We start from the raw sequence: 15,818 nt of genomic DNA on the forward strand, positions 1-15,818 counted from the left end.
CAAGTGCAAGGGGTTGGGTTGGTCCGGGGTTGAACGGGTCGGGTTTATACGTGGGTACGGGGGATGTGATCTTGGCCGTTGATCATTCTGAGATCAACGGCCCAGATCAGACCAGATCAAAACTGCGTCGTTTGGACGCCCCTGAGGTCAGCTGGTCTGGACCGGGCCAAACCTGGGGTTCTGGATTGGGTTGTTTGGGCCTGTTTGTTTAAAAATCAGACTAGCCCAAGTCCGAAAACTCTTTCTTATTTCTTTTTTTTCTTTTTTTTTTCTTTTTAATTTCTTAAATTAATTTGCCAAATAACACAACATAAAACCTTAAACAACAATTTACACATAACTAACATTTAATTACACTAAAATTACTTAATGACAAAAAATAGAATGAAAGATGCACATATTTCTTTATTTTTTATTTTATTTTTAATAAACGGATTACGGTTCACATGACATATATATATATATATATATATTATATTTTGTTTGAATAAAATAAACACGGACAAGATCACAGATAACTAACGAAATGCCACGTAAAAATCCAAAAATTGTAAGGCGAAACCAATTGCCATTATTTTTGTTTCTTTTGGAGTGATTGTTGCGTAAAACAAAAATCATGTGCTCACAATAATTACTTATCGATTATCGATTTGTACATATGCTTATCGTTATCGTTTCAATAAGGTTTCGATTTATCGATTTTTGGGGCTTATCGATTACACCAATAAGAAAATTTGCGAGATTCCACGGAAAGCATATTGCTATAAACACGCCTAACTAATATGGACAAAAAGAAGCTAAAATAAGACGAACACCGTTTATAACATAAAAATTGTGTCAACAAGCACATGCAACAAAACTAAAGTAAGGGATCAAATGTATGCCACCAACACTCCAATGGTATAAAAAAATAAAAATACATCATCACAGCTAATTCTATTTTCTATTAATTTGAACTTCATTCCCTTGAGCTTTAAATATGATCATTCTTTAAATGTGGTAGATGAAATAATAGGGCTAGGGACTTAGGGTAAAGGAAAGAGTATTATAGAATAAGGGTAATTTTTTTTTGGAATATCTTATCGGTTTATCGATAAACCGATAACTGAAGAGGACAAAATCGAAATCGAAATTGATAACTCGATAAGGAAAATTTCGAAATCGAAATCGATAAATCGATAAACCGATAACAAATAATCGATTCAATTTATCGATAAATCGATTCGAATGCACACCCCTATGTAAGAGTTATACTTCCAAAATCAGACTTGATATTAGTACTAATGCATATATAGTGTGTGTTTGGTACAAATGAAAATATCCTCTGGAAAATATTTTTTAATTTTTCTATGTTTGGTTGGCTTGAATATTTTGAAAAACATTTTCCCAAGAATTCGTTTTCCTCCAAATGGAGGAAAATATTTTCCCTACCAAGAAAAGAGAAAATATTTTTCAAAAATCTTTTTCAACCTTCCCCACCCTATTTTCCATCCCCGCCAACCCACCCCATCCTACCCCCACACCCATCCCCCTGCCCCACCCCAACCCTAAATAAAAATATTATTAATAATACTTTCTTTTCATGTTATAGATAATTTTTTTTTCATTTCAACAAATGAGTATTTTTTTTCATGATATAATTTTTTTTATTTTAACAAAAAAAAGTACTCTCTTTTCATGATGTAGAAAAATTATTTTCTTCATTTTAACAAAATGAGTATTTTCTTTTCATGATGTAGAAAAATTATTTTCTTTTATTTCAAGAGAGGTTGCTCTGATGGTAAGCAACCTCCACTTCCAACCAAGAGGTTGTGAGTTCGAGTCTCCCCAAGAGCAAGGTGGGAAGTTCTTGGAGGGAAGGATGTCGGTGGTCTATTTGGAAACAGCCTCTCTACCCCAGGGTAGGGGTAAGGTCTGCGTACACACTACCCTCTCCAAACCCCACTAAGTGGGATTATACTGGGTTGTTGTTGTTGTTGATGTAGAAAAATTATTTTCTTTTATTTCAATAAAATAATTATTTTATTTTCACGTTGGAGAAAGAGTACTTTCTTTTTCAACAAAAAAAGAGAGAGTATTTTCTTTATAGTTATGGAGCATAAACTTCAATGTTGTTTTGCGTAAAAAAATAACGCAGCACATTAGGTCATTTGAATTTGTGTAGATTTTTAGAAGAATAATTAAATCATTGAAGAAAATAGAGTCATGAAAATATTTGGTATTTGGGGGGGGGAGGGGAGGGGGGTGGAGAAGTAAGGAAACATGGGGACTTGGGTAAAAGGGATGAGGAGAGTATCTGCTCTCTGACCAAACACTAAAAAATATTTTCCGGAAAAAATCTCACTCACCAACCCAACAAGAAAAAATAAGTGATAAAATCACTTATTTTCCATGAAAATATAAACATTTTTCCTGAAAAATATTTTTCTTCATACCAAACACACCCTTAGTTTATATCTGAATTTATATTGGTTTAAGGAAAATGAAAATTACCCTAAAAGCTTTTTATGAAAATCAAATACAATAACCAATAAATGCTCAATTAGCTAGGAGCCAAACTTATTATAGATTGACTCCAAAGGAAGTTCAAGAAATAGATGTGTAGATTATTAGGCCTTACAAATCCACTCTGGCTAAATTAGGAGCCAAACCTATTATAAATAGACTCCTTAATTAAGAAATTTAAGAAATAGATGGGTAGAGCATCCAACTAATGTTACTAGGCCTTCCAAATATACAACTCATGTTCAATTAGGAACCAAACCTATTATATAGACTCATTATAATTTTAATAAGTACTACTTAGATACTTAGACTACAACTAAGCTTACTAGGCCTTCCAAATAACTTAACTCCTATCTGTAGCCATCAAATGAGCTACTGGTTCAAATGTCCAACAAAGACAACTTTTCTTAGAAATTTTTACGATATATATGGGAACTTTTAATTTTAAACTTTTACTATATTGTTTTTCTATTTTGCCCTACATATGACATGAAACTCAACTTATCAGTTGAGAGTAGAGGTGTTTTACCAGCTGAAAGTCACCTCGTCTTATGCTATATCCATTTTATGTTGATTTAATCATTTGCGTCTCATTTGCTTTGAGACGAAATTTTAAAATTTAAATGATACAGCAAAGAGTATGATAAGGTAGAAGATTTTCCATATCACTACATTACCAGACGTTATATGAATCACAAGTAAGTTGATTTACAATTTTGAAAAATAAAGATAGATGACAAATTAAGTAAAATTTGAACTTGCAATGGCCCCATACATTTTAGATTTCCTGAATGTCAAACGAAATCAACTTCTCTCTTACGTTTTTTGACCTTATAATTATTTATCCTAAAACGATACAATTGAATTTATATCGTGGTTTATAAGCAAGCGAATCGATTTGAACCCAATATAATAAATAAATAAAAATAAATATAAGACTTGGCGTTGAAATCGAGATAAAATAGTAGATAGCCTGGCTCCAGGATTAGAGCTTCTGAAGGCAACAATATGAATCTTAATAAGCGAGAAATGAAATGTTAATTGAGCTCTTGAATACTATATGGCATAAGTTTGTCAGAAAATTCATGTCCCTCTAATGGCTGTTGAAATTACTATTTATAGTTGCACCCAGGGAACAAGGTCCTAGGATCAAGCCCCTCTTAAATAACAGTTATGGGGGCCATTGAAGAATGTGTAACGGCAGACTATAAATGTCATATTTTTTATAACGGACCATGTATTTAATACTACAGAATATTCTTCATTGAATGCTATCAGGTGGCAGGCATCCATTTATCTTCATGAGCAACATTCCCTTCGGCGGCTTCCCGGTGCCAACCGAAACTGCTGCCCCCCCTCCGGTCTTGATTTTCACATGTCTCGCTTTTTATCTGTCTCCAGTTGCATGTATCGCTTTATTATACGAGTATTTAATACGAACTAATTTTACCCTAAAGATAGTCCCCCTACTTTTCGGTGACATATCTTTGTGTCATCGGGAAGTTGGTGAAGATACCTTTTTTGGTGGAAAATTTTGCGATCCCCTTTGAAAAGTTTCTGACGCTTGATTAGATGCACGTCTCTCCGCATTTAATGCCCCGAACACGTATCACTCCATATTTCAACAATGCTTTCGCCGATTCTCGAGGTAATAATGATCACGATTTTAGCTGCCTATTCTTTTACTTATACGCCTCATTCTCCTTCTTTCACACTTTTTAATTTTTTGAAATATCTCAACTTTTCTTACTCAACTCTCTCTTACTTTCATCTTTCTCTAACCTTGTTCTTAAGAGAAATTCTCACTTTCTTTTGCTAACCATGACCTCCACTTCCAAGAACTCTAGCTCTTCAAAGAACAAGGAAAACACTGATTTCCAAGAACGGCCTCTCGGTTTCTACCGAGTGCCATCTGCTGTTTTAGCTGGTGGAGCTCGCCAATTACCTGAAACCTCTAGCTTTAGAGAAAGATAAGAATAAAATACATTCTCTCGGGGGAGTGTATGATAAATAATGCCATGCACAACGTAGCAGCGATACGATATTTGTTCCCTTTATTATTTCTTCTTGCTTCGCTACGACAGGATTTTTGATTTGAACTTTTGCTTTGGAAGATAACTTCCTTGCTTCCGAGGGCATTCAGAGGTCGATCCTTGATAAAGAGAAATTCACATCTGAGCAGGATCAATTGTTGGCTGAGTGGGAGCAAATTGCTACTCGCCTCCCGGCACTGAAAGAACAAACTGCCGAAGCTGTTGAGTTGGAGGCTCGATTGCAGCAGAGCAAACAAAAGGTAGTGAATCTCAGCGTAGAGGCCTCCCTGTTAAAGGTATAATTTCAAGAGGCCAAGTCAAAGTGGTCTGAGGTCCAAAATGTTGTTCTTACTGCTTCTGAGCGCGAGGCTACCTCTACTGAAAGACTAAATAATTTGGAGGAAGCCTTGAACTCCAAAGCTGAAGAAGTTATTGCTGCTGAGGAGAAGCATGCTCGCATGTAAGAGAATCATAAGATGGTCGTGGGGCACAATAAAGTTTATTACTCAACTATCCGTGACCTTGATGTCAACTTTGAGGCTGCTAGAACCAAGCAGAATAACCTTTCGATCGAGGTTGACCATCTTAAGGAAGAGCTTCAGTGGCGAGCGGCTTCCCTAATTGTTGAAAAAAAATCTATGTATAGCATGAGAAGAAAAACCTTGGAAGAGGCCAAAGCGGGTGTCATTGACTTTGATGTCGAGATCGCCAAGGCCCGTGAGCTGAAGTTAACTGCCCGAAGGGGCCTCTCAGTTCATCTTGATACAACTGACTCTTTTGGTTCCGGTTTCGCATTCTCGGGAACGGAGGAGGAACTTGAAGGGGATGATGATGAAGGCTAAGGTCTTGAGTTGGTGGCAGATCCGCCTACTTCTCCTAGGGGCGCAGATGCTTCTTTTTGCCTAAGTTCTAGGGACGCAGTAGTTTAGCTTTTGCTTTCTTTTGTCTTTCTTTTTCGTACTTTTGTACTTGTACTGCTTGGAATGTTTGTTATATATCAAAGTATGTTTTTTTGGTAATTAATTTTATTATTACCAGGGAAAATAGTTACAAGTATAGCAAAAAACCCTATCACCTATCCACTAGATTTGGACATGCAGCCCCAAATCTAGTGTCCTCAGTGCTACAAACTGTTAATTTTAGCTATATACATTCTAAGGGTAAAAATTTAACTCGTGCAATCTTCTAGCTAGCTTAGGACTCAAACTTCCTCGACAGTGTACCTCTTGGATTATCATTTTGACCATGTCCTCACAATTCCTCTGTTGTCCACGAAACATTCGCCAATTCCTTTCTTGCCAAATATGGTACACAGTGCAGGTTAGGAGTATCCTATATATTGTTGCTGATGGTTGCTTACCTGCTGCATGCTTTATAGCCCATTGTACCTCTTCATTCCACCCCTTCACATCTCTTTTGATCCTCAGTCAGTGTAGCAATTTCCTCCGTACTGTTGCTGAATAATTGCACCTAAAGAATAAATGATCATGATTATCCGCAACTCCTTCACATAATGAACATTCTGAGTTGGCTACTAGTCCCCAATTAATAAGTCTATCCTTCGTGTATAATCTACCAAGTATCGCCAGATACAAAATGAATGTCCATTTAGGACTGCTGATATTTTTGCAGATTAGTCTCTTTCATTCAACTTTAGGGAACTCTCCTCTGAGCTTATCATATATGTTCCTGACGGAGTAATACTTCACATTCATCACCTCCTTCACTCCTATATTTGAATCATTCAAGTATTTTGTAGGACCTAGAATTTTCCAAGTGAGCCAAGAAGCTTGCTTTACATTCACATTCCATATTACCTGCTGTTTTATATAGTATGTGTGTATCCACTATATCCACAAGCGATCTTTCTTCTTATTCAAATTCCACAATTGCTTAATTATTGCAGCTCTGTTCCTCATAAGGATGTCAGTTATGTTCAAACCACCTACAGATTTTGGCCAGCACGGTTGTTTCCATGCCACTAAAGCTTTAGCTCGACCTTCAGCTTCACCTGTCCAAAGAAATCTTTTACAAATTTTATCAATTCCTAGAATAATCTTCTTTGGTAGGAGAAATATTTGTGACCAAAAGGATTGGATAGCAATCAAAACACTCTTGATCAATTGTAGCCTTCCTGCATATGATGATAAAATTTTTGCTTTCCAATGCTTGACTCTGATTAGCATCTTGTCCAGTAGGGGCTGATATTGAGCTATAAATAGTCTCTTAGTACTTAATGGAACCCCTAAATATCTGAAAGGTAGTGTTCCTGTAGAGAAACCTAAGCATTGAGTAATCTGTTGCTGAATTTCCTCTAAGACCCCTCCAAAGTAGATACAACTCTTGTCTTGGTTTGCAATCAATCCCGAGGATCTGGAAAACTGATCAAAACATTCATACAACAGTTGGATGGACACCACATCACCCCTACAGAATAGCAACAAATCATCTGCAAAACTGAGTTGTACTATGTTCAGCTTCTCACACCGGGGGTGATAGTTAAAATCAGGTTTCTCCTTGAGAGTCTTTAAAATTTTGGTTAAGTATTCCATGGCCAGAACAAAAAGATAAGGCAACAGTGGATCCCCTTGTCTAACTCCTCTTTTGGAATCAAAAGGACTTATTGGCTTCCCATTGATAACTATAGAATAGTACACTATAGTAATACAAGTCATGATCCATGAAAGAAACTTCTCTGGGATATTTAGTTATGTGAGTACATGTTCAAGGAAACACCATTCTACAGAATCATATGCTTTTTGCATATCAATCTTAACCATAGACACACCTTTCCTTCCATAGCCTTTTACAAGTTCATGCCCCAGTAGAATATTATCATTCAACACTCTACTTGGTACAAATGTTGCTTGACTCATGTCTACTGGGGATCCCATCACTGGTTGCAGCATGCTTGTGTGTATTTTTGAGATAATTTTGTATATAGTAGTACAATATGATATTGGTCTGAACTGCTTGATAGAATAGGGATTCTTCACTTTAGGAATCAAGGTAATTGATGTACTATTTATGGGCTTGTACATTGAACCTTCGTCAAAGAATTTCAACGCAGCCTGTGTAATGTCCTCACCAATTATGTGTCATGTCTTTTTGTAAAAGTATGCATTAAATCCATCCCCTCCTGGAGCCTTAGAATCTCATATCCCTTGTAATGCTTGCACCATATCTTCTTTAGTGAAAAGAGAAATAAGTTGTAACTGTTGAGATCTTGTAATCCCTGGTCCCTTCCTCATTATACTAGGATTAATAGCAGGTATGCTATTAGTTGACCTTCCTAGCAATCCTCTATAGAATCCCACTACTTCTTGTTCAATACCTTCTGGTGTTTTGATCAATCTACCATCATCAGCGGTGAGAAGTTTAATTTGGTTTTGTGCTGCTCTTACTTTCATGCTGGCAAAGAAGAAGGCTGTATTGGAATCACCCAATTTGAGCCATTGCACTCTAGATCTTTGTTTGTATATGCTCTCCTCTATCTTGCTACATTTTTCCAACTGCTGCTTTGTGATTTTCTCTGTATCAAACATATCTGTAGGTGTTGTAGTAGTCCTCATCTGAGCTTGTATGCTAGCTAGTGTTTCCCTTAATTGTTGGACCTTACTAGTTGTGCAAGCAAACTCCTTCCTGTTAAGGCTTTTGAGTGCAAATTTAACTTTTTTTAAATTGTACCATATGCCTTTCATACTCTCTTATTTGTTGTCCCATCTGTCCCAAATTATACTTTTAAAATCTGGATGATCAACTAGGTAGTTGAAGAATTTGAAAGGTTTTCCCCTAGTGTCCATTTCTGCTTCCAACTCTATACACACTGGAGAGTGATCAGAAAACTGAGGATCTATCACATTAACTTGTATTGGTGGCATATTCATCATCCAGTGTGCATTAATAATAGCTCTGTCAATTCTGCTATACACATGACTGTTTGTCCATGTATATGCACTGCCCACAGTAGTAAGTTCATTCAGTCTGCAGTCCTCCATCAGAGCTCTAAAATCCTTAATCTTATTTTCCTACACTGTTGTACCATTCACCATGTCCTCAATATCCATTATTGCATTAAAATCTCCCATGATTAACCAAGGATTAGTCAACTGAGAGTCTACTCTCCTTAGTGCTTCCTACATAGCACATCTATGAGTAATTGTATGTAAACCATAAATAGCTGTAAACGCAAATGGTATGCTAGAATTGCTATTATGAACTATACCATGAATATATTGAGTATGACTCTGTATCAAAGTAAACTGAATATTGTTTGGATCCCAAATGATCCATATTCTTCCTTTATCATCAAATGACCTATTTGAGCACCAACACCACCCTGGTACACATTTATTAATAATTTTATTTGCTTTATTATCTTGTACTCTATGTTCTACTATTGCTATAAGGCTAATCTTATGACTTTCCAAGAAAATTTTCATATCCTTTTGCTTATATACCTTATTAAACCCCCTCACATTCCATGTATCTATCTTCATGTAGATTTATGTTTGGGTGGGGCTCTTTCTTTAACTGCACCTCTGCTACTTCTAGTATTATCCTCATCTGCCCATCTTGGATTTGCTTCCTGTGCTTCTACTCTTAATGGAGAGAAACCATTAGTAGTGGTGATAACTTGCTGAGCTGGGCTTATTTGTCCTTCTCTACCTTTTGCTTTTGTCTACACGTGCTGATCACTATCTGTTTCCTGTGGTTCAGTCTATTGCATTTGAGTTGTTTGCTTACCTGTATCCTTCCCTACTTATTTTATTGGCCCTACTACTACCCACTGAGCTGCTGGTTTTGTATTCCTTGTCTGTTGCATATTACCATTTGCAGTATGAGCTCTGTCTTACTGCTTAGGAATTACTGCTCTTTGTTGTTGTTGCTCTCCCTTGAGGATCTTCCTAGTTGCCCCAGCTCTGTCTTGCTCTCCATCACAGTCATGCCCCACCATCAGGCACTTCTTGCAATACTGTGGCACCCAGTCGTATTCCACTACCTGCTCAAATTCCTTTCCTGAAGGGTCTTGTACAATGATGCACTTTGGTAGCTCTTTACTGATATCCATTTCAATAAGGACTCGAGCATAAGAAATTATTGCTGTATTAGCTGTACACTCATCAACATAAATAGGACATCCCAAACTACTAGCAATTCGACTAAGAGTCAGCCTTCCCCAGCAATTCAGAGGTAGATTAGGAAAGCTGGCCCATAGTGGTATAGTCTTGAGGACTTCATTATACAGATTAAAATCAGCTGACCATGATTTCAGAATTAACGGCTTTGCTCCCATAGTATGTGGCCCTGAATACAACACTTCATTTTTATCTTTTATGCTACTGAATAGTATAACAAAATACCCTTCATTGTGATAAGAAACTATTGGTTTGGCAGCAAAGTTCCATTGTGAGGTTTTAAATCTCTCCATGGCTCCTATTGAAGGTGATTCCCCAATAACATACAGTATAACAGCCTTCTGCCATTTCATATTTTCCGGCTCCATCACCTCTTGTTGTAGTTGCACTTTCTTTATTCCATCTTGAATTGTAGGGGGTATGATTATTAGATACATACCCTTTGCAGCCATCCTATTACTAGTAAATAGATTCGCCTAATGTTTCTCACCTTTCCCAGGCGCTGGCTTTGTTATCTCTTGAACTAGTGCACTTGCAGTACTGTGATTCTTGCCTTTTTGCTCCTCCATTTGCTTTGCTTTGATTGTAGTACCTGTAGTCCTTTGATTTGCTACTTCTTTCGCTACCACATTTTACTCCTTCTGATTATTCACTGTTACCGCTAATGGAATAGTAGCGATTAATGGAACGGTGAATTCTCTTGAGTTTTTCACACCAACTGATTTAGGTGTAGACTTCATCAAATTAGGGCTCAAACTCCCCAGATCTTGTGTTAACTTCATCTTCATGGTACTCGATCCTTCAGAGTTAGGTAGTATCGCCGGTATTCCTTTGTCACAAGCCAGGGTTCCTAATTGTGGATCATTTCCACAATTTCTCCCCAAATTGTCACTTCGGCTACCTGATGCTATGAATTCTGCTAGCTAAACCTTTGTCACAATCTATTTTGGTCTTCCTCTCCCCCTTTCCGATCAGCACATGATAGCATACACACTTAACGTGCGCCGAGAGAGAAGTTAGAGAGAGAAAAATTTCATGTCTATCAAAGTGTTTTTCGTTTGCGCATTGCAAAAATTTTACTTTTTTGCGTCGAGTTATGCAAGGCTACAGGTGCACTTTTCCCAATGGCATTTGGATTCCGGGAATAATTTCTTCCGCAATCAACCCTTTACTGTGAGAGTTTCATAAGAAAGGGCCTTCTTATGTTTATGGTGCTCTTGAAGATCACGTCTCCTATTTATTCCGACACTAGCATTTGAAGTACTTGATTAATTTTTAGATGATAAAATTAATTCATCGTTTGGACAAGAAACAAGATAAAAATAAAAGGATATTACTTTGTTCCTTCCATTTTCAAAAGTACATAAGCATTCGTTGTGCTGAAAAGAAATTATCATTAGTTGTGCTAATTTCTACAACTTGTTTCTGTGGGGATGGCCACACAGTCCCCGGTATCGATGATACATATTTTTTTCCAAATTTTATAGTCTTGATTTATGTGGAAGCCATGTCGTCATATTCTCACATCATCCCCTCCCCCCCAAGTGTTTGAATGCGAGAAATGTAAATTTGAACACTAGACGTATTGTTCCTTTGATGACTCCACTAGTGAATGGTTGGATAATCTTTGGTTCGATAGAAAGCTTAACTTCCCATTTGAAATTTTTCTATAGAGCCAAAAACTACCTAACCCCCCTCCCCCTGGTGGTTTGCACTCGTGAACGGTTGGGTAAGCTTTGGCCTGATAGCAAGCTTTATTTCCCGGTAAGAACCTTGCTACCGAGAAAAAGATTATCTAACCATCCCGTAGCGGATCATCGTTTCCATTCCTTGTCATTTAAAGGCCTTATTTCTGTTGACGATACTTCCTTAGTAGTACATTTTTCATTGCTGCCTTGTTAAAAATCTTTCTAGAATAACCCAATTGGGAAAAAAACTGGATGAAGGGTACAGTACATACTTTCAGTATAAGCGGTCCTCATTCTCGGCAATAGTACCTTTTGAGGTATGCCACGTTCTAGTTGCTCGACAATTTTACCCCGTCTTGATTTTCTAGTTCATATGATCCTTTATAGGCGACAACTGAAACCCGGTAGAGGCCATCCCACGGTTGACCAAGCTTTCCTGCGTTGAGCTCTCGGGTGTTTTGAGTTACTTTCCTTAAACCAAGTCTACTACTTTGAAAGAACAGAGATTGACCCTTCGATTGTATCTTCCATTCTTTTATTCTGGTCCACCATCCTTACATATGCCAAGTCCCTGCATTCGTCGAGCAGTTCCAATCTAACCAACAATGCTTCGTCGTTTGCTTCTTCGTCCACTCAGAAGTAGCTCATGGTAGGTTCTCCCACTTCCACTAGGATCAAGACTTCTGTTTGGTACACGAGAGAGAAAGGTGTCTCTCCCATTCTTGACTTGGTCGTCGTTTAGTATGCCCATAACACTCCTGGTAACTCTTCGAGCCATTTGCCTTTGGTTGCTTCCAATCTCTTTTTCAGATTTTGAATAATCACTTTGTTCATTGATTCCGCTGGGCCGTTTGCGCTTGGGTGGTATGGAATTGATGTAATTCTTTTTATTTTCAAGTCTTTAAGGAATTTTGTAACCTTTGCGCCTATAAATTGCAGCCGGTTGTCGTAGGCTATCTCTTTTGGTATCTCAAACCTGAAAATTATGTTCTCCCACCGATAAAAGACCACTTCGTGCTTGCCGATTTTCTAGTAAGGACCTACTTCAACCCACTTAGAAAAGTAGTCAGTAAATATCAAAAAAAAATCTTACCATACCGGGAGTTGGCAGTAGCGAATCGACTATGTCCATCCCCTATTTCATGAATAGCATGGGCAACGAAACTGAGTGAAATAATTCTGTTGGTTGATGCACCAGCGGTGCATGGAGTTTACACTTATCGCATTTTTGAACATATGTCTTAGCATCTTGTTCCATCCAGGATCAGTAGTATCCTGCCCTAATTAGCTTTAATACCAAGGAGTCCGCACCTGAGTGATTTCCATAGATTCCCTCATGAACTTCTCTCATGATGTAATTAGCCTCGGAGGCTCCTAAACATCGGGCCAACGGGCCTTGGAAAGACTTTTTGTACAATTGGCCTCCCCTGAAGCAATAATGGGCTGCTTTAGTGCGCAGTGATCGGGATGCTTTGAGATCTTTCGGTAGTTTTCCGTGCTCGAGATAATCAATGATCTTATTTATCCAGTCCCAAACCAAACTGGTCGTGTATATTTCTCCAACCTGACACAGTGCACGACCGTACCGGAGTCTGATCCCTTTATTTCTATGGACGAGACCAGATTGGCCACTATGTCAGTTTTTGCATTTTCTTCCCTCGGGATGTGGTTGATTGACCATTCCTTAAGTTGTTGTACCATAGTCTGGACCTTTAGTACATATTATTGCATGCATTCCTCTTTGGTGTCGAAGATCCTATAGACATGATTTACTACCAGTTGGGAATGACATTTGATTTCTATGACCTCGGAGTCCAGTCCCCGGGCCATCTCGAGTCTTAACCCGAGCCATCTCGAGTTTTAAAATTAAAGCTTCATATTCGACTTCATTGTTAGTCAAGGGAATAGTTCTTATGGCCTTGATCACGTCCAAATGCATGCCTCTAACGAGGAATGACACCGTCGATTGCAATAATAAAACCCAACAAGGAGTCGGGATCGAATCTACATGGAGCTCAGATGGGAGTTAGTAGTATATATTTGGAGTGAGTACGTGAAGTATCTAGTTTGTATTTCCACAAACATGGTATTGTTTTTACTTCTAAAATTAACTTAGGATTGCAAATCTAAAAGTATAAAACTAGAGATGATTGTTTTTGAATGTTTTTCAAAGATATAAAAAGTCCTAGTGATGTGACCATAACCTAGGTGTTTGTCTAATGAGATAAAGACTTTTATGCTATTTTATTGACTGGGGTGTGTTATAGCTCACAACACTACGTTACCCACTCAATACCTCTCAGTCAGAGAGTGGTTTTGCCCAATTTGGCTTTCTCAAGACCAAATGGGTATCTACCAAAACGGTTGATAAGAGCTCAAGTCGGGTTATTACTATATCTAGGTTGAACCCTTTAATTGAGTTAATTCATCTCTCAATTGACCCAATCCCTTGTTAGCTAAGTTAACCTAGACTAGGTCTCTCTTTCTCAAGAAGAGACTAAGTCAAATAGGCATAAATCAATGTTTGCAACCATTAATTTCACAATTGAAGCATGAACCTAGCTAAATAACAAACGCCCATTCATAAACAAGTATAAAATTAATCACCCATGAGGTGCACACACTAGGTTTGGGTCACAACCCTAGTAAAAATCTAGCTAGTCATATTGGGTATAGAAAAAAACAAAGAAGAAAAGATAATAAAACTCATATTAAAAGATTAAAATATAAAAACCAATGTTAAATCAGCAAAATAAGCTAAAGTTTCGTAAATAAGCAAGGAGAAACGGCTACAACACTTTTAATATTCAAAACATGACCTAAAAAGTGAAACTATTCTATTTATACAATACTAGAATTTTTGGACAAAAATGCCCTTTCGGAGGTTCTGCGGCCGCACAATTCCATGTGCGGTCCGCACTTTGCTTCAGTCTTGATAGGGTTTGAATCTGCGGGCACACAATTTTGAAACACGGCTGCATCTCTTATATTTTGTGGTTCGTACATTTCTGGGTGTGGTCGCATAGGGCTCTTTTGCGAATTGCACATTTCTGGGTGCGACCGCGTAGATGACTTATGCGGCCGCACAATAATTACGCGGTCCACACTTCCTTTTAGCTTTAAATGAGGACTTCCTAAACTTCTGATCTTGCTTAGCTTCTACGGCCGCACATTTTATGTGCGGACCACACTTTGCACTTGTCACTGATAAGCTTTCATTCACAATCTGCGGTCCGCACTTTGAGCTTCTATGCCTTATTTTTATCCTTGAGTTCAGATCACTCTTTCTTGAGTTGGATTTCATCGTAGTAGCTCATTTTCCAATACTCTTACAATTAAGCATATTTCATCAATTTTCGAGATTACAATTAAATGCTTTTGGACTAAAACAAAAGCTAAAAGGCGCTAATAAGTAGTCAAAATCCCCACTTATCAACTCCTCCAAACTTAAGCTTTTGCCTGTCCTCAAGCAAATTAGGTAATTCCTACCTCCACAAGTTAAGAGCTATTCTAGCTAATCTAAGATGCATCAATCACACATCGATTGGGACCAACAATTACCCACAACACTTATGAATTATCAACAAGGCAATGATTTGAAGTTTTAAGCACAAATAGTTCTAATGTGACACTTGAGCATCAAGAGTTGACTTTATTCATCAAGGAAGCTTGCTCTTTCATGTACGTCATTGTAGATCCCAAACTCCTCCTCCTCTACTCTCCGTTAGCATATCTCACTTAAGAATGTAACACTCAATTCAAAGATTTGTGAAAAGTTCGTTCATCTCTCTCAAAAGAATGTCACAAGTATGACTCTAAGTACCATATGCTTGGCCCTCATGTAAATCACCACTAATGTAAGTTCACTCGGCTTGAAATCACGTAGGGTTTTTTCGGAATGTAATGAAGGCTTTTGGACTAAGGTTGGATATGTTGGAATAGAACGGATTAATCTTTCTTTAAGCACTCAATCTTCTCTTTTTAGCTCATGTTTTGCCGACTTTTTGAGGCATTTTCTTTTTTCTTAGTGGAACTAGAGAGACTTAACATCACGCTTTCTTGGTCATAATATTCATTTTCTCCTTCTTTGTTTTCTCCATGATTTTCATCGTTACTTTTCTTTGAATCCCTTCAACTCTTCAACTTATTCACTTTCTTCTTGCATTTTTCTTTTTGTTATTTCTTTCTTTTCCTTTTCTCCTTTTGTGCTTTGATGCCTTTTTCAAGCTCCTCGTCTCCCCTTCAAACTTATGTTTTAGCCAATTGTTTCTCAAAAGTGCTAAGGAAAGCCCAGGTGCTAAGAGAGGGTCACTACAAAAACAGGTAAAGGCTTGTAACATGGTTATCAAATGAGAAAGGTTGTAGGCTCAACTTGGTTGACTAGGGATAACAACATTGGTGGGACATGGAAAATTTCAAGCGGGTCAAGGAGAGCCTACAATCACTTCTCAAGC

General features: G+C 37.7%; 2 protein-coding genes across 2 annotated transcripts; both read right to left on the reverse strand.

Annotated features, from left to right (window-relative positions):
• Nucleotides 1–7,693: 7,693 nt before the first annotated feature.
• Nucleotides 7,694–8,239, reverse strand: LOC142165883 (uncharacterized). The gene has a single exon (XM_075224269.1). The coding sequence runs from the start codon at nt 8,237–8,239 to the stop codon at nt 7,694–7,696; it is 546 nt and encodes a 181-aa protein (XP_075080370.1).
• A 327-nt stretch (nt 8,240–8,566) lies between these two features.
• On the reverse strand, nt 8,567–10,128 carry LOC142165884 (uncharacterized). Its single transcript, XM_075224270.1, has 2 exons — nt 9,409–10,128; nt 8,567–8,674 (listed from the first exon to the last, which is right to left on the reverse strand). The coding sequence occupies exons 1-2, from the start codon at nt 10,126–10,128 to the stop codon at nt 8,567–8,569; spliced, it is 828 nt and encodes a 275-aa protein (XP_075080371.1).
• Between the last annotated feature and the right edge of the window lie 5,690 nt (nt 10,129–15,818).

This window comes from Nicotiana tabacum, chromosome 11 (genome assembly GCF_000715075.1).
Source record: "Nicotiana tabacum cultivar K326 chromosome 11, ASM71507v2, whole genome shotgun sequence".
In the NCBI taxonomy this organism is placed as follows: domain Eukaryota; kingdom Viridiplantae; phylum Streptophyta; class Magnoliopsida; order Solanales; family Solanaceae; genus Nicotiana; species Nicotiana tabacum.